This window comes from Pipra filicauda, unplaced genomic scaffold (assembly GCF_003945595.2).
Source record: "Pipra filicauda isolate LSUMZ 115617 unplaced genomic scaffold, ASM394559v2 scaffold92_size2517590_pilon, whole genome shotgun sequence".
In the NCBI taxonomy this organism is placed as follows: Eukaryota; Metazoa; Chordata; class Aves; order Passeriformes; family Pipridae; genus Pipra; species Pipra filicauda.
In genome coordinates this window covers 1,974,790-1,994,177 of record NW_024105120.1, presented here as the reverse complement: position 1 = coordinate 1,994,177, position 19,388 = coordinate 1,974,790, and the positions used below count along the sequence as shown (strand labels likewise).

The 19,388-nt window shown below is 38.2% G+C and overlaps 1 protein-coding gene across 7 annotated transcripts in view; it reads right to left on the bottom strand.

Annotated features, from left to right (window-relative positions):
- INPP4B (inositol polyphosphate-4-phosphatase type II B) overlaps window positions 1-19,388 on the bottom strand; it is a 371,943-nt gene that overhangs the window by 116,579 nt on the left and 235,976 nt on the right. For all 7 annotated transcript variants that reach the window (XM_039391277.1, XM_027729659.2, XM_039391278.1 and 4 more), the window contains 2 exons: window positions 10,013-10,063; window positions 6,616-6,695 (listed from right to left, as the gene is read on the bottom strand). In XM_039391277.1, the coding sequence (XP_039247211.1) occupies window positions 6,616-6,695; window positions 10,013-10,063 (131 nt within the window). The remainder of the gene's footprint in view (window positions 1-6,615; window positions 6,696-10,012; window positions 10,064-19,388) is intronic.

Here is a 19,388-nt window from a genome sequence, read left to right as displayed (position 1 = left end):
CACTGAGGGCCTGCGAGCAGCACCACGTCGACAGGGATTGTGTCTCCTGCTCTGCATCAGGGCAGGCCCAGCTCAGCTTTCCCGTGCTGCCTTCCACAACAGGCAGGCTTTCCCAGAGCACTTGTGCCCCAGGCAGGAGGACCATGTCTCTGCCTTGAGCTGCCACAATTCTCCATAATCTGTATTTGTGCATGGAGTATAAGGTCTCAAATAAATCAGAGTACGCCAGCTCTTTACACTGACTAAAGCTAAGCATATATGTTGGTCTTTTCAGGCCTGGATATATATTTACCATGCTAAATCAAAACCTTCATGCCCTACAGTAAAGTCTCAAAAAATGGTTACCCCCAAGCTTCAAATTTAAATAATAATTTTGGTTGCAAACAATTAGGCACTCAGTGGAATCCACCTATCTTGCAACTATCCAAATAGGTTCTCATGTAAAACCTCGCAAAATAAACATAATCCTTCATATTTTACGTGTGTCCCTCTAAGCCAAATTAATTACCAAAAATAAAAAACAGGAACAATTAAAATTAACCAATTTCAGACAGCCTTGGAATCAGAGACTAATTAACATTAATTAACAAAGTATGCAGAAGAAAAGTAAAAGTTGTGTTCAATGTCCAAATGGTGTTTATGAGCAAAAATACCTAATGATTTTGAAATGCATGACAACTTCAGTGTCTTCTGAAAGAAGAACATTCCCCTGAGTTGCTATAGCTTAGTGGTTTCACTTCATTTGTTTTCTCTTTCTTGTGTCAAACCAGCACACAAACTAGGCTATGCCAACAAATGGACTGCAGCTTCCCAAGGAGAAATGGAATACAACAGATCTTAGCAAAACACATATACCTTTAAAAACCAGAGTAAGTGTGTGGTTATAAGACAGAAAGTTTTTCAACAGCTTAACCGGTCCTGATCAAAGTGTTAGGTGGGAGACATCATTACCAGGCTGACTTTAATATGCAATAGCACTTTGCTGCTACCCTGGTCTAAAAGGAAAAACCTGCGTTCATTTGACTTCCAGAAGTAACATCCTACTCATTCTTTTCTCAGGGAACACATTTTTCTAAGGCCAGAGAGACCAGCAAGTCTAAGACTGACCTACATAAACCAGATCCGATTTAAAACTACATCAGGGTAAATTAAGAGTATAAACAAATGCTGAGCAAAATGGAGCTCAGTTTGCAAATGAACTGATAAAAGCCAACATGGCATGTTGTTGCAGTGAAATAAAAAATAATGGAAATGCTAGTTATGCTTTCTCAGTCCTTGTCTCTTGTTCTTTAGAATACTAAATATTCCCCCTTGCTTCTGTTATTAGAGGCTTGGCCTCAGTATGGCCATCAGCACTGCATTGCTTGCCTGCATGAGGAGCAATATATATTTGGAAGCTTTCTCCATACATGTTTTAAAAAAAATGATTGATCTAATTTCACTTTTTTCAATTATTTTCTTCTCAGAATGACTCCTGTAATATTACAATCTGAAACATGCAGTATCTGCAAGAGAAGGCAATGCAACACAATAAAACTAAACAGTGGGACTGTTGCATTATAGCTGTACTCCTTCCTCCAGTTCTTATCTTCCCACATGGAAATATGAAAACATAATTTAAAAAAATAACAATCCCCAAACCAAAGTTTCTTTTTAATGCTACAGGCACACAAATCAACAAAGAGCTCTATAAATGCCCAGGGCAAAACTGTCATTAGCTGTGTCAGACACTGGGGTTTTAAAACTCCACTGGTGTGTGACATTCCTCAAAAAGACATGTCATGCATTTAAAACTTTCCAGCAACATCATGAGACTAAAATTTCACTTGAAAGAAAACTAAAAGTGAGAAACAGAAGTGATGCAGTGGGAAAAATAAAAATAGCCGAGCGATCATACTTAAATAGGATAAAAATCTGTATTAGTTTACTTTGCACTAACAGTATTGTGCACACACACACATGGACACAATTCACATAATGTGCCTGGAAAAACGTGAAGAAAATCTCACACATACACACTTTTCAATAGCGTATCAGGAGAGTAATTAATTGGTTTTAGGATACTTCATAATGCATTAGGATAGAACCAGTTTATTTGCTGTAGTTTAATAAAGCTGAAAAGTGCACTCTGCACTCACATGGTGCAGTGAAGATTGTGTCCCTGCATCAAATTGCTCACAGTCATCCAACAGGAGATACTACAGCCCTGCAGAATAAAGGATTGTACCTTGACAAATCTGCATAGGGACAGTGGGGATGAGGAATACACCAAAAAGAATTTAAAAAGTGTCAATGTGAAGAAGCCCATATAAGGCACAAAATCTAGCTGGCTTATAGAGTTGGAAAATTGCCAATTAATTTAGCAGCCTGGGATAAGGAGTAGAAATCATCTCATGTCCATCCACAGAGCAGCTCCATTTGAAATGGATTTCTTTACCATCCCAAATCCTTAAGGATCACCAGGTCAGTATCAGGGGAGGAGTTAGCCAGGAACAACAGGTGCAGCAGGAACATGTGCCCACCTTACTAGTTCTGGACATAACAGGTTGGCCCAGGCACGCAGAGAGAAAGAAGGTAACAAGTTAGTGGTGGAAAAGAAAGGTAGGTGGACTGAGAATGGCAGTCATTTGCCTTCAATGCTGCTCTCATCAAGTCGCATTACTGAATGTTGAATATGCAAATTTAAGCCTGGTAATTGGTTCCCTTGGCCATACACCTTTCTTCCAAAAAAAAAAAAGAAAAAGAAAAAAAAGTTCAAAAACACAAAGAAAAGGGGAGGCAGACTGCATATTTGCATAGCTATGCTAATTATAAATGACAAAGTGAGTTATTGCGTGAGTTACGGCCTGAAAAGCAAACTGCATGACTGAGTCTAGCAGACAGCCCCTTTCTCCAATGCATAATACAAAATAAATGTGATTAGTACAGAGTAACATACAGATTGCCATAAAATTAATTTCTCCACTGATGCAATATATTTTGAAATATCCAAGCACAAAACCATTGTACTTGCACAAAAGAATGTTTATTCTGTGAATTCACAGAGGAGCCTACTCCAATTGATACCGCTTTTTAAACTAGTCCCCCATAAACGACATTCTGTTGCATTCTAAGGTAAATAAACAAAGTCTTGCAACATTAAATTCCTTCTGTTTTTTTTATTTCAATGTACAGTTGATTAAGCTTCATGTCAAAACAGGTTTCACCTCAACTGTATTGGAGATTTGCCTGACTTACAAAGGCAAGCTGTTGTTCACCAGTTTCCTTGGGTGGATAACATAACATGAAGCAGCCAAGAAACAATTTCAGGATGGAGACCAAGTAAAACTAGTTGTAAGCAGACTTCTACTGAATTTTAATAGAAAAAAAAGCAGCTATAGTATTTTATAGCCATCATTTGCTAGGGAAGTTATTTCAAGTACATAAACGACTGCAAAAATTACTGTGCCACTTTCAAATTCTTTCTAGTTAGTTAAACATTGTGAATGCAACTATTACTGAAGTGCATTTACATGTTTTCTGGCCCAGTGAACTACAAGGTGTTGGGAGGGAGGGAAGTTAAGAAGACTTTCTTTAATGAAGTCTTTGAGTTGTTATTTTGAACTTTCCAAAAATAAATATGGTTTTTATCTCCTTTAGTTAAAGGAAATAAGTTCGGTCCTGTCCAAGAATAATGAAAATAAGACAGCTAAAAAAAGCAGATTGCTAGACAAACAGGTATTGTCCAAGAGGTCAAGCACAGGCACATATTTAAAGAAGGTCTGTACAGTACATGACTGACAGACACCACAGGCACAATCTCTCAGATAAACTATATCTGCTAAGAAGAGTCCATCAGACAGATGTACTTAATTTTTCCAGAGAACACAAGAGAGCACTATTATCTTTTTCCTTTGCTGCTTCTTACATGTAACTCACTGGAAACCATACTAAAACTGCCCAAGCTAAAGAGGACTTTCCTGGAAACAGGCAAACTAACACCACAGGGGAAGCAGCTAATGGAATTACTAACTGCTAGCTTTACAAAAAGCCACAGACCTCAACCAAGCAAAAAAACCACTGCCTTATGCTGTTCTTAACAGAAAGGTATGGCAAAAACGTCCTCTAAACTGAAACTAAAACTTAAATCAATTAAAAAAAACCCCATCAGTTTTAATTACTGAACTAGCAGACAGTATATGTAACTCTCATTTACAGAGAAAAAAATATGCTTTTTTACAGAGAAAATGTATGCTTTTTTTTAATTGGATACACTACATCACATAGTCAATATTAAGAAATATTCCCCTAATGAATAAGGCTTTTGTTTTATTCAATAGTCTATTTTATCCCGTTCAGCACCACAACCCTGTGAGAAAGCTGGAAGCAAGTGGTGTTGTATCACCATTGCAAAATTAAGCACTGAACTTTATGGAAGGCAATTCTGGTTTTATAAATTTCGTATTGGAAACTGCAATCCCAGGTCTCTAGCAACTAAATTCCTCTGCCAACATCAGTTGTGGACTTTGTCAACACTGAAGCAATTCTACAAATCGACCTGCCCATGTTCTGATGATTAGCTGTAGGTGCACACATCCACAAGGGACACTCAGCCACCAGTTTAAGGCACCTTTATAGAAAAAAAAAGGACAATCAAAATAAAAACTTCTTTTGCAGAGGTTGTGTAACTTATATCCCTCGTCACTATTAGGGTACAATGGTGGGAAAAGGGAAAATTAGAGCACAGTTTGTCAACAATAAGGAATTGTAGACGTATGCCAGCTCTCCACAAAGTAACAGAAAATCACAAGAACATTCTTTAAAAGTCACTTTTATATTTTTACACTGCACCTCAGAAAGACAATGGCAAGACCTAATAACTAAAAAAAGAAAAAAGGAAACAAAGTAAAACAAAAAAAAACAGTTAAAAAGTAACCAGAGTCTATAATTACACCAATATTTACAGGGCACACCGCAGAGCTATTTCCGGGTCCTTAAATCTCTACTTCAAATCTAACAAAGGAGTATCTTGATCACAGGCACTCCCTGGTAAACTCCCATCCAAAGTATATCAACAAGAATTAAATAGAATTGCATGCTTTGACAAGTCCCTTGATATATCCTGTATCCTCCTGAAAGGTACTAATATAATAGGGTGATTAGAGAAAAGCATGCTTAAATTAGTAGGCTGCTCTGGTTAAGCTGCCATTGAAGGAATGTGCATAATTTCTGTTGATTTTCTGCTGCTGAATAGCCCCAATCAGGAAACAATCCCACATTTGAAAGGTGAGGACTTTTTTTTCTTTAAAAAAAATATCCAACTAACTAAAAATGACCATTTACTGTATGTACAAATTAATTTGAATTGGTACATTTGTGTTCTAATGTTAGCTGAATGAAGAGGACATCCAAGACTAAAAACATGAATTAAAAGCCAATTTATTGCTCGTGAGTCACCCATTTTAACTTTTTGATTACCAATTAAATTGGTTAGATACTTTCCTGAAACTTTACATTCTGTCAACTACTGTGACACCTGTCAGAGGCAATCTTTCAGATCAAGTTCTCAATATGTCAGTCAGTGAGGCAAAGTTTGTCCCAAAAAACTAGAGACAACTTGAATTCCTGTATGAAATCATTTATCTAGCCACAGATTTCCATAGAAAGTAGCTAGTTCACTTTTTATTAAATTGGTTTTGTTTGTTAGACAAAGTTATCTGCTTGCTAGGCATGGCATTTTCTGTCTTTGGGAGAAATTAAAATCAAAGCATTTTGTTAACCTGGCCCTGTAAACTACTCACTCATATTGCTGAAATAGGAAGGCAGGTGCAGTAACAAAATCAAAATACTTCAAGCAGTTTCCATTTCAAAAAAATGCAGTGTCCTTGACACAGTGACAGTACCACAACATCACTGAACAGGTCATAACTTGGGCCTTAAGCCAAATTAAGGCTGGCTTCGTATGCATAGGATAACAAATGTAACACAATTTTTCTACAGAACCTATGTACAATATCACAGACAGAAAAAATACCAGTGTCTCAGTTCTCCTAGTCACACCCACTTTTCTCCCAAAATGTTGCCTGTATAGATACCCAGGGAGTTTGAGCAGTTGCTCTGTGAAGCTTACCTGTACCTTCCCACTAATCCCAAATGAACCTCCACTGAGCTTGCAAAAATCAGCTCAACAAAATCCCAGCACTGTATGAAGTCCAATGAATTTATTCTGAAAATCACCACCTAAAAGGTTTCCCCTAACCTTCAAACTGTCTTGATTTGTATCTTGATTTATCTTAAGCCACGCAAGACCCTTTCTCTTCCTTCAGTGCACAGCTTTAAGAAGTATCTGTTCAGCCCAACCCCAGGTTTTGAACACTGGCTCTGAGTCTCCTGCAGCTCTGTGCCATCATTAATTAGAGTTGTACATCACACCCCCCACCCTCCACAATTTCAGTTTGACTGCACATCAGTGATAAGGTCTCCCTTGAGCCTCTTTTTCTCCAGGCTCCCAGCTCCCCCAGCTGCTCTTCATCTGACTTGTGCTCCAGACCCTTCACCATCTTTGTTGCCTTCTTTGGATGAGAAATGCCAAAGGTTATTGATTCAGCTTGGTTTAAAACACAAGAAAACACTTACCTGAGGGTAAGGGTCAACTGTTGCTCCTTTGATTTTACCAGATCTCCTACTCTAAAAGTTGCACAGCCCAGGAAGCTTCTCTAGAAATCAAAGTGGAAAGAAAAGATAACATATACATTAATTTTTCAACTTTTTTTGGTCTCACACTTGGAAATCTTTCTTTGGTACCTAGAAAAATACTGCATTTCAATATAATAGTTTGACACTCTATCCAGTAGAAATTTTTTACGCATCCATAGCATGATTATCAGTTAATTGGTAAAAATCTGGTTTTATGGGCAGGAACATTTCTTTTCTCCATTAAGAACAATCTGACAACCTGACAAAATAACAGCTTGTAAGATGTACAGCCACAGGAAAATTTTCATTCAGTACAAACATTTGCATTTTGCATCTTTTTTTTTTTCTATATTTCTAATTTCTGGATTACAAGAATGCTAAGTTTTCAGTGTTTTACCAGAGTTGTTCTTGCTATGGTTTTCCCTCAAGCCTTTGGAACTACCATCTACTTATTTCAAATACGAATGTATTTGCAAAGAAGGTATTTTTAAATTGATTTCAGCACAAGTTTATTAACAGAAACATCATATTTCTCTAGTTTATGGCAGTGTTTGTAAGTACCTGTTTCCTTTATTTCCAGTGTAAAGTGGATCTATTCACTGCGGTACAAGTGCAGAGAAATGTGTTAATGAAACTAGAATGCCTAAAGTTAAATCAAGCTATACCACTATATCTTTTCCTTCTATCAAAATCACCTTCACATGAACAAAATAGTACAAAGAGAAAAAAGATTAAATTTTCTTTTGCATTTTGGTTACTTTTTAACCTCTGCTCATATCCTGCTGCACATTGCTAAAATCCCATTTGGTCAACTTGGCAAACAGCAGTATTCTTGCCTTGGGAACAATAGGAAAGAAAATAACAGCCTACAGCCATCTTCTTTGCATTTATCTTTCAAATATACAACTCTGTATCACTTGCTCTGGATAAACTGTAATGAGATCACAAGATTATGTGCAATTGTTGCAATAAAACAACAAGAACTACATGAAGTTGAATTTTTATTACACAACACTAATTTTACTCTAGTGTTGGAATGGCAAAGTAAAATTCCAGGTTAAATTATATACATTTTTGGATATATAAATTAAAGAAGAATCAAGTCACTCTGAGTCAACACGGGCTGTGTGCAGAGCACAATTTACCCCTTCAGGGAAAAAGAGAAAAGAAACTGTTGCTACTGAGAAGTGTAGTGAAAAAACCCATCAGCCTGCTTTCCTTTGGGAAAGCCAGCTGGATACTGAGTGTTGGAATGTGAATAACAAAACCCTACACTAAGATTGGCCTTCTTCCATATAAAATGTACAGTCCAAATCCCAATTCTGAAATTAGGTAGGCACCAACACTGGTCTCCAGTTTGGTAAACTAAACTATCAGTTATGGTTTGTTCCTATCAATGACACAGGTTTAGATTTCCTACGCTTTTATTGACAATTAAAGCAGCAAAGGAAAAAAACCATAAGTTGAGAGTCTAAGGAAGCTTGGGAAAACAGTGGATTTGGAATATGAAGTAAGGAAGCAAAAAAGGCCTGTAGGATATATAGAGACAATTAGTGCAGCCATACCAGCAAAGATCACAGTTAGTTTTCACTGCCAAAATGAAATGTCCTTTTACAAGAAAGACATCCCGGAGCGACACACGGTGATGCACAGCCTTGCAAAAGTGAACACACAGATAGTTCTGTCTTCCTTTAGATCAGTCAACATGATGGTGTTTCTTCACTAAAGCTCTGTGGTCACATGTCCAGCTCAGAGTATTTATCTTCTTACAAGAGCATATCCTTCTCAGTACAGTAAGATCACATCCCCCAGCACGGTGTCTATATGGCAGCCTTTATTCTGGCATTTCATGACATTTGAGTGCTTGTATTTGAAACCTGACCATTTGGAAAGGGGGAGAGGGATATTTGGAACGAAACTGATATAAGGTTGGGTCACCTGGGGCTTCTGCCTGCAGCACAACAGAACTATAAATCCATTTAAGGATCCTAAGTCAGAGTCCTCATGCGATCAGGGCCAAGAACACTGCTCTCTTACACAATCCAAGAGCTCTGGATTGTACCCACTAACCATCTCTGAGTGTCATATCTAGTTCTCCAGGGTCATGAAATTAAACATGAATAATTTTATGGGCTTAAAACTGTCTACTTAATTGTCTGCTTCATATTTTTATGTTTATTTAGAATAAAATTTTCTTTGCCTGACAACACAAGAGGTATTTGCAAAATCAAATAAAATTTTAAGTTATCCCATGACCCAAATGAAGAGAGTTATGCTAATGTTCAAGGGTTGTAATCTCAAACAATACTGGAGAAAACTTTTTCCATACTGATTTAGATGCAAATAATCTACTCTGGGGCCTGAACTGGCAGTCTACAAACTGGACATGTGACTTGGAGAGGCTTGAAAAGTAGGCTTTAAACAGAATTGCTGCTGTAATACTAATTGCAGAGTAATGTTCCTCTGTAATTTTGCTAGTGTTGTACTTACAATTACAAATCTTAAGATAGGTGACTCAAGTAGTTTGATGAATAATCTCAGCTAGTCAAAGAGAAAAGTCTCTAGAATAGCTATATGAGAAGTTGAAAGACACTGATTACTTCGCTAAGGTTGAACTTGCTGCCAAGCTACAGATTTTTCCAACACTAGCTGAAGTCTTGAAAACTATGCCAAGGAATCACTGAAAAGGCAGAAAAGTCAATACCTTAGGTTAAAAATTTTAAAAAAAATAGTTATTTTATGTTTTTGCAGATGTAGACCTAATACTGCACCAGATGGTTTTTGGCCTTTCAGACAGCTCCAGTAGGACCAACATTTTCCACCCCCATATTATCTGGGAGGTTTTAGCCTTCTCAGACCCAGAAATGACATCCCAACACTTTTGTCAGAAGTTCTACACATCTGCACATAAAAATAAGTCCTCTATATATTATCATTATATATATTATATATTATATTTGCCTTAAAAGGCAAACCAAAGGCAACTTCTCCTGCAGAACATTTACACTCCACACACCAGAAGGTGACAGGCCAGGCTCACTGAGGCAAGGCCATTCCAAGCTCTCAGTCTCAGATTGCTTGCATGGCAGTAGTGGGAAGTTTAGGTAGTTGTGCTTGCCTCAGGATAACTGCAGTTGAAAAGGATTCTTGAAAAAGATGTGAATGGGATCACATCAATCACTGAGACCATCACTCCTGCCTCAATTGTTTTATTCATTTAACCCAACTTCTGCCATTAAAAAAGCTTGTCAGCTTCTGCTTAGCAGTGGGTGTCTGTGTCTGCTGATGAAGTAAAAAGAAAATTTTAAAAAATTAATTAATCAAAGTAATTGCTTACCCCAACATCTGCTCTTGGTTCCTTGTGATCAGGTAGGACACTGGTGCGGACCTGAGGGGTAGGGGGGGAAAGCAAACAAAATGTTACTTTTTTGTTGTTACATTCCAATAAGAATGTGAGGAGTGTTTATGCATTTCTTTCCTCATACTTATGACATTCTGGAGATAAATTTAAATGGAGATATATATGCATAAATAATTTAATAACAATTAATTTAATTGAAATAATTTAAGCACAATATCTGCTGGTTCCTGTGGAGAAAGTCTCTCACCACTACCCATTTATCATTCTGAACTTTCCTGATCCTCTAAAGGGAGAAGGGCTGCGCTCAGTAGTTCCTTTCCTAAAATCAGACTCTTTGGCTCTAACCTGAATGACAGAATTCTTCATCTAGAGGCATTTTCTGGAACCAAACTTTTCAACCACAAGTGAAAGAAAACAGTACATTAAAAGGTATTTTCTCCAGATAAATACCTGCCTTTGCCAGTTGATCTGCAGCAGAAATTCTGACCCCACTCTCACTCAGTGTATGGTCCTGCCTCCTCCTCCCACTTGCTGAGCATCTCTGACCTGACAGATGTTTGTAGGCATTCACAGAGGAAAAGCCTCTGAATTCTCCCCTCCACAGGACCTGCAGTTGTCCTTGTATTTTCTGCAAGGTGGAGCTGCCGTTGGACACAACTACTTCCATTTCACATGAACAAATATGGGACTTAGTTCTGTATTTCCGAAAATACAGTACAGGTTGGGAAGGGGGGGTATCTTTAGTGTCTATATAATTTCATTGTTGAGCGTGGTTGAGAACAGAGAACTGATTAAATAGAAAAAAAATAGATAGAAAAAGTATAAGAAAACCTCTGTAAGACCTCTAACATGGCCTGCCTGAGCCAAAACAGCCCATTGGAATAACTTGCTGGTAAAAGCAACACACAAGGGAGAATGTACTGAGCATCCACATCTGTTTGATTATCTAGCCTAAAAAACATATATTCATTTACAGCACAGCCCCACAAGGGCAAATTTTTGGGTTGGTTTCCAAGTAAAAGTCAAACTCATTTTGCAAATCTCTCAGCAAAAGACTAATTTTGTCCGTGCCCCAAAAATATGTCCCTCAATTCTTCTCTTCTAGATGCAAATTGCTACACAAAAAGAAACCTTTCTTTAAAACAAAGATAATTTTAATTGTCTGTTTTTTATTCTAAATACATGTTGTTAGAAAGCACCAATCAAAAGTCTGCCACAAGACTTGACAGTGTAGAACCATGGCTTTTCTCAGTCAGCTCTTATCCCCTGATTCCCTCCACTGAGACTTTTTTCCCCACAAAAGCCTGAAGATAGTAAAAAAAAAGCTATAATTAGTTTAATGAGGGCCAGCATACTTTAGAAATCTGTGGGAGTCCTCATTTGGATGCAATTTTACATTTAAATTTTCCCCAATAACATAACATCAGCAACTCCAAGGCATCTGGCTTTCCACAGAAAATGAGTACAAAATTTTCAAGGCAACGTTTGTATCTAAAATTTACCTTTAAATGCTTCAATTCACAAGTTAAAATAAGTGCTGATATTTCCTTGCTGGTGATGCATATCTTACCCTTTTGGAGCTGGGGAAATAACTTAGTCCAGATCTGCTTTTTACAAGAAAGATACGGTATGAATGCCAGGCCAAAAATGTTATGTCATTTTGAAATGCTAAAAAGCTGTTCCATGTGCTAGCCTTGAACAGGTAACACCTGGCCCAGCATGCAAGGGTGGTATTTTAATTTCTAATTATTATGGATATTTATTCAAGAAACACAAACAAATAATTTAAGAATGAACCTTTCTCTTCATCCCTGACTTATAGGAGATATATTTGTAACCCAGCAGCAGTTTAGCAAGTATTTTAAAACGTGTACATGTTTTTGCATGATACTAAGGTATGCTTTGCAGCAAGAGAAAGCTCAAGTATCTTTTATGCTTACTGAAATCAATGGATTAAATCAATAGAACACACATTTAGAATCATAGAATATTCATTCCTTCTTTTGCCGGATGAAGTCTCAATTCAGGAGAACATATTTCTATTTTTCTGACCCAGCAGAGAATTGGAAAGGGATGCCAACACCTGACTAACCTGCAGCCTTCCATATAACAAAAACTTATTTCTTAATTCCAAATGAAGTTAAAATACGGAAACAATTTCTGTTGGTTTTTTGCATACTTTTTGGGTTGGCTACATGTTTGTTTTCACCTGGTTTTAACCGCTTTATACCCAGTAGTTGTACAGCCAAACGTAACACTGTGGTGTTTGGTGGGACTGACATTAGACTGCACCTCATTTCTCTCTGATATAAGTTTCTTTTTAAAGGAAGTTGGGTATCTTGATTCAAGTGTGTGTGCAAATACATATAACTTTAGAAATAGTTTTATTATTTAATATTTATTAAAAAGAGAAGTCACATATGTGTATGCCTATACATACATGGGAGCTATAGTCTGATCCCTTTAATGTCTATTGGTTGATTTCCCAAACAAACTCTCCTAATACTTCAATTATCAGGGTCCCATTACGAGGTGTTCACATAGGCCCAAGCAAACCTCATTACAAACACAGTCGGACAGCTTGTAACCAATTATAAAACATAAGAAACAACTCAGCTCTAGTCCCAATCCACAAAATAAAAGAGGAAAAAAAGGAGAGAAATACAAAGGATCTGAAAGACCAAATATCCTCCCAGTGCAGACTATGCTGTATTGGAAGGGACCCACAGGGATCATCGAATCCAACTCTCAGCCCCGCATAGGACCATCCCCACGAGTCACACCATGTCACTCTACTTTTTAAAACCTCCTCATAAACCAGCCTTTCCCTAATGGCACCAGTAGTATTCTAGAACAACTACAGTACATAGATGCAAACAAAAAGTCAGATTTTAATCCCAAGTAGCCACTACTCTGTTAGAATTTCAGTTTTCTCATTAGTTATTTTAGATTTTCCTGAGAAAAATGCTAACCTCTCAATGGAGAGTTTATTCACAATTGGGTAAAGACCACAATTCACTGCAGTAGCACACACTACAGCTTTACTCTTCCAGACAAGAGATGGATGAAGAGATCAAAAAGGTATGTAAGAAAGACAGCTTGTAACCTAAGCTAAATGCAAAATGTTTAGGGCAAGTGTTCATTCCAGTGATTCTGTTTGTCAAATAACACATTTATCTTGTATACATCACAGTTGCCTGTACCAGGAAGAACACCAGTGAACTACAGTGAATATCATGATACATTTAATTTTATTCAAATGTCATACAGAACAATGAGCAGCAATGAGCAGCTATCCTTATACTTTCTAGTACATTTATCACAGACATATCTATCCAATCCCTCTAGGCATAAATGCTAAATTCAGCTTTAATTAGCTGTCCTTTAGTACAAGGCAGTTTCATGTGATTAAAAAGAGCATTTCTGTTTCAGTCATTTGTGGCAGTCTGGGCCATATCCACACACACCGTCAAAGTTCAGAAAATTGAATCATTATCATTACCGAATCTTTTGTGCCTGCCCTTAATTAAGGCCTTTGAATTTCAGTTTATGATTAAAGGTCATGTTTTGCAAACAAATAATGCTAGATCCTTTTCTTAGTTACTCTAGATTTTACTCCATCAAATCAACAGTGGCTTCCAATAATTCCCAGTACTCACTGCTGTTGGCTGCTTAAACACACTACTCTGTCACCACCTCTGTTGTTACATGACAACTACGTACAAACCACATCAGGTAAGGCACAGGATTAAAGAGACTACTGAAAGTAGTTACTGGAACATTGACTTATGCTCTTTCAGTACAGCACCCTCCAGAAAAGCATTCACAGCTTCAGTATAACTCTGGCAGTCATGTAGGAACACAACATGCAAAGACACATTTACCTGGGTGTGCTCTGGGACCGTGACCATCTGCACCTTTTTTTCCCCCACAGGGAAAAAGGACTCTGATCTCTGCTAACACAGCCACCACAACTCCACAGACAGCTGCTATGGACAGTCAGCCCCATCCTCACCACCACCACCTGCCTGCCAGGCAGCACCACCCATCAGAGTCAGGGAGAAACGACGTTTCTTGGCACTTCTCAGTCTGAGAAGTTGTAGCTTCATGTATATCTGCTGGACAAGCTGAAAATGCTGAAATTGCTGCTGGGTTCTGCAACAACATCGGTCAGCTTTTATAGGATAGGATCCATTCCAGTGCATGCAGCAAATTAATTTTTAAAAGAAGATATTGTACATTCACCAGTTATTTATTTTCACCATATAGATTAACAATTTGCTAAATAGTTCAATCAACATGTCGTAGTCAGCAAAGTAAAACACTTCCATCAATACTTTGCTGGATATGTGCTTATTGGATGGAGGACAATGCCAATACAGTAATTTTCCAACCTTTAATGCATAATTATTTCTAAGAGTCCGTATAAAGCAAAAGAGAAAATCTTTTCCCCCTTAGGCATGTAAGCAGTACTGCAGGGTTTACAGTTCCAGTGGAAAGGTTACTGTGCAGAGACACTACACAAATGTTAAAACTGAGTTAAAGATGAAACAAATAAAGGGAACATAAGCTATAGCAACTTACTGCAATGCTTTTGCAGCGTTATAATATACATTATTATTATTATCTATTATTTAAATTCAAAATAAAAATTATAAAACATCATATGCATACATTTCCCTACTATAGATCGTACTGAATGCATAGGGAAAATAATACTTGCTGTGTACCAACTTGACAGTTTCATGTGTTTATTTAGCTGAAAAGGTCAAACAGAAGGACAGGTCTATCTGTGTACGACTGGATACTTTTTAAAGGCAGTGTTCGATCGTAACTCTCTTGCAGTGTGGAATCAGAATCTTTCACTTGTGCAGAATTCACACTATGTATGAGCTCCAGGCATCCTTTTCAAGACTTAATATGAGGATAATAGAAAACACATACTTCTCAGTCTCTGAGAATCAGCATAAACTGCTTGTTATGCAGACTTCTCTACAGTCAAATATCTCTTTCTGTGTAGGCTGCACCTTTCTATGCTTTCTAGAGAAGAGTAATAACACATGGCAGAAGAGAAGCATTACAAGATCCCCCCGAGCAAAGAGTGAGGTTAACAGAATTTAACAGCTTATGTAGGTGCATTACTAGGTGTATGAACAATGAGCAGAAAAGCATAAAAGTCTTCAATATTTGATTACAAATACAGTTTTGTTTGTTTATTTTTACAGTTTGGGTATTTGATCAGAACTGCCTTAAAAAAAACCACCCACAGTTCGAAAAGAACACATTACTTAGGAAATCCCTGTGTACTGAGTGCACCGGTAATACCAACATAAAATACAGCAACAAAAAACATAGCAACTCTGCAACATCCACATGGGAGCTGGAACAGACCAACTGACAGAAAAGATCCACACATTATGAGTGCTTTGGGGCATGCTACAGAGAGTCAGATCTAACCCAGTAAGACTACTTAACTCAGTCTAATTGCCAGCCATACCAGAGCTCTATCACTTTGCACTGTGCCTCTCATGGAAAAAAACACCAGCTGTATCCATACAACGGCTCAGTGTAGCTCCAATTCCAAGAGGAGGCTCCAGCTTGGGTCCAGGGCCCAACTCAGCATGGCTCACAGCTCCAGCTGCTGAAACTCAGTCTGAAAACTATCAAACACAGCTAAGAACTGACTGTACAGGTGATGTGCTAGGAGGAAAAAAGGCAGCTCCCATTAATAGTCTTTCCCCCCAAAGCACTAAGATCACACACCCAGCTTCTTCCTCAGCACGCTCCAAACCTTAAAATCACAAAGCTGAAAAGCACACATTTGGAAAAAAGTTGTAACAACCCCCTCATATTGGGGTCTGTTCTCTTCCACAGCTATTCATACAATAACTCGTGAAGGTAAAGTCCTAAGTTTGATTTGTCTCTTGATGTCACTGGAAATAAGAAAAAGCTGTCAAATTTATCCATGCAAACCTAAATCATCTTTAATACGTTTTTGGTGTACGCAACGAAAAAATGAAAGGAAGAAACTGTTTATTTACCTTGTTAACATAGCACACAGCGTGAGCACTGGATTCAATTTTTTTAACCTATTTGAAACAGCTTTTTATTTTCTACAGAGAAAGATCTGTCAGCTGTAAGGTTATATGAGAGATTAAAAGTGACAGAGAATAATGGTCTTTATAAATTAGAGATAATTAACATTTGAGTCTTAGCATCATTAAAAATAGATGTTCTTCTGCTACCAGTAATTAATTTGCTCTCTATTGAAATTTGGGGTACAGATACTCTGCCAATATCAGTTGCTGCAGAACACTGCTTTTCAGGGAGAGGGAGAAGCCATGTAGTGCTGCACCCAGTAAAGCCTGAGCTAAGAGTCAATGCAGACCCGTGCTGCAAAGCATTCCTGTTTTGCATGGTGAGCTCACCATCACTCCCCTCCTGAGCGGCTCCGAGCAAAACGTGACCTTTGCACTGTGCTTTCAGTGCTCAACTTGCACTCAGGAAGAAACACCTACAAGTGATGGTTCAAGCACTGCAGGGATCTGAAACACCAGCAGTTCTCAGCTGCAGTGACAGGGAAGTGCCCCAGCACTCACCTGCTCCAAATCCCCCCCGGGGATAAGCGCTGGCTGACAGAGACCATGTTTGGTTGGATTAGTCACCTGCTTTTTTCAAGCAGTCGAATTTTTGCAATCAATGACCACTAGCAGCAAGCTAATGGAAGTGCAGGCTTTTTCCTCAATCTCTCAGGTTTTTTGAACAAAGCCCAATCATGTGAAGCAGTTTTCTAAAGTCTAAATAGGTGTTGAATATTCTAGGTATTTCCTCAGTTACAATTTTAACAAAATATAATAAAACAACCTGTTTGAAGTCCATAGCCATTACAATCAGCCAGCAAGCCCTTCCACTTCCCCATCATAATTTCCAGGAATGACCCCCTTAAACTCTGTTCCATACTGGGAACAATCTGCAAAATTTGAAAAGTAAAAATCCCCTTCAAAGTGCTCCTGATGCCTGCTCTTCCCTGCTTTCTTGCACTGCAAATTCACAGAAGGCAAATTCTGGCTTCTGTCAGCAAGCTACTGATGCAGCATTCCTAAGCTCTTTTGGCTATTCATTTACAAGGGCCAGCCAACGGGGAGTTGTTACTTGCTCAAATCCAAATACCTCAGGCTGGTTATTGCAATTCTACTACCCAAAAAGCACTGAGACTGACTCCACAATCCCAAAAAAGCAGCAGTTAACTGCAGCCAAGGAAATCCAGATGTTCTGACAAATTATATCCCAAAGAACACTCACTCCAGAATGATTAAGAAGACACGACCTAGGAATATACATAGGCTTTTTAATCACACTTTTTCACCCCACTCCCCCTACACCTAGCTGTGCCTATTGCTTCTGCAGAATGTGACTATCTGGCAGTCTCTCAGTCTGTCTGTCTGTCTGTCTTGCTCCCCTGACGCAGCAGACTATAACCCAAGCATTCAAGCAGGAATTTCAAGGAAAAAATGCCTTTCTAGAATGCAAGATTTCAGCACTGCTCACAGGGCCTGAGGCAGCTGGGTAAAAAAAAAGAGGAAAAAAAAGTACCTCGTTTCCATATGAGTAACTGAGAACCTGTGCCAAAAAAAACATGCTAGAGAAGCCAAGGAGAAAACTTGTACTCTAACTACTTATTTCAGGGGAGACTTGAGAGGATAGGAGCCAAGGGTGGTGAAAAGCACATACAGTTGTCTGATGCACAGCCAGTCAACTCAGTCTCACTTCAGCACATGATGCACAACATGAATTAAGGCAAATGTTGCTGGACTGATCAGATGAGCTCAACAGCAATATAAAATTTCTAGAACATGATCTTCTGCATCAAAACTTCAGTAAAATCTGCACTTTGACTCTGAATATCTTGGCAAAATAAATCGAAATCCCTTTTTTCCTTTACTGAATAAACAGTCTTTTCTTGAGTATGCTAAAATCTGCATTCCATAACTTGTATCTCTTGCCATAAAAAGCGCATAAAAATCTTACTATAAATTAAACACAACACCATTTCCACTGATGAGCCAGTTACTTACAAGAAATAGGATTTATATTTGCATCTTGGAGAGGTATTTCCAACACTCCCAGTTCCTCAACAGATTGCAACATCTACTCAAATGGCAAAAGGTCATGCAGGTATTAAACACAGAGAAAAAGATCTTGCTGCCTTAAACAAGTCCAGACCTTTCAATACTCTGCACAAAATATCCCTGTCTTCTGACTCATGAGAGGAGTTGAAAAGGAGAACTCAGAATTTAAAATGTGACTGGAGCAGTCATATCTCCACTACACACCCCTCCAAAGTTCCCTCTAGAAGCTGGTATTATCCCTCTGTCAACACCTGAATGCACTGCCAGCTGGGGGCCTTAAATTCAATATTTTGAATGAGTTACTTTTATGTGAGGTACTGAACTAACCAAATATCAGCTCCCGCAGAAGCAAAAAGCCATCATAACATTACAAAAAAAAAAAAAGGAGTTGAAGATTTTAGATCCCCTGTCACCTGTTTTTAGGTAATTTCTTAACGTAAGTTTTTAAATTTTAAAATGAACATTTTAGAGCAATTATGCTCAGCGAGTCAGTCTCGACCTTCTTCATTTCCCACTGGGTGTCTCCCACGGAGAATTCCAGCAGTGGATTTTCCCTGCAGTTACTGCTACACGCAGCTGCAGCAGTGGCATCACCAGAAAGAACTTTTGTGAAGACTTAAAATGATTAACATCAATTCCCTACAGTTCTGTGCCATGTTTACAACAGGGCCATCCATTTGGATACTGGACATCAGTGAGATGTTGACAGATGCACAGAAAGCCACATATGAAAGAATATGAGCAGAGCACACATTTTCTGACTAACCCCACTCCCCTCAAAAGCAGTAATAAAAGTTTGAAAAACAACCAAGAGTCTGATATTTTCAATAAAAAGAACTATTGGCAACACAGGACTGTAAAAACCTTCAGATCATTTGTTTTAGTATTTTACTGTCGCAGACACCACATAATAAAACTCCCCCTATTTTTGAACTACACCTTGAAATTATTTTAATTTCTTCTCCCTCCCTTCTGACTGGAAGGTCATTCAAAAAAATGATTGCAATAACAGTTCAGAGTAATTTTCTAATTTGTTGCCCAGCATTATTCACGGGGAGTTTATACTCATTTGCTCTTCTGCCAACATGGTCTTTTAGCTAAGTAATTATTTTCTGTTCCTCAGACTGGTCTCCTGATGTATTAATAAGAAAGGAATCATATGCCATCTCGTACTTCATTTTGTTAGGATAATAAGCCAAGGTTTTCCAATACACTGTCAGACA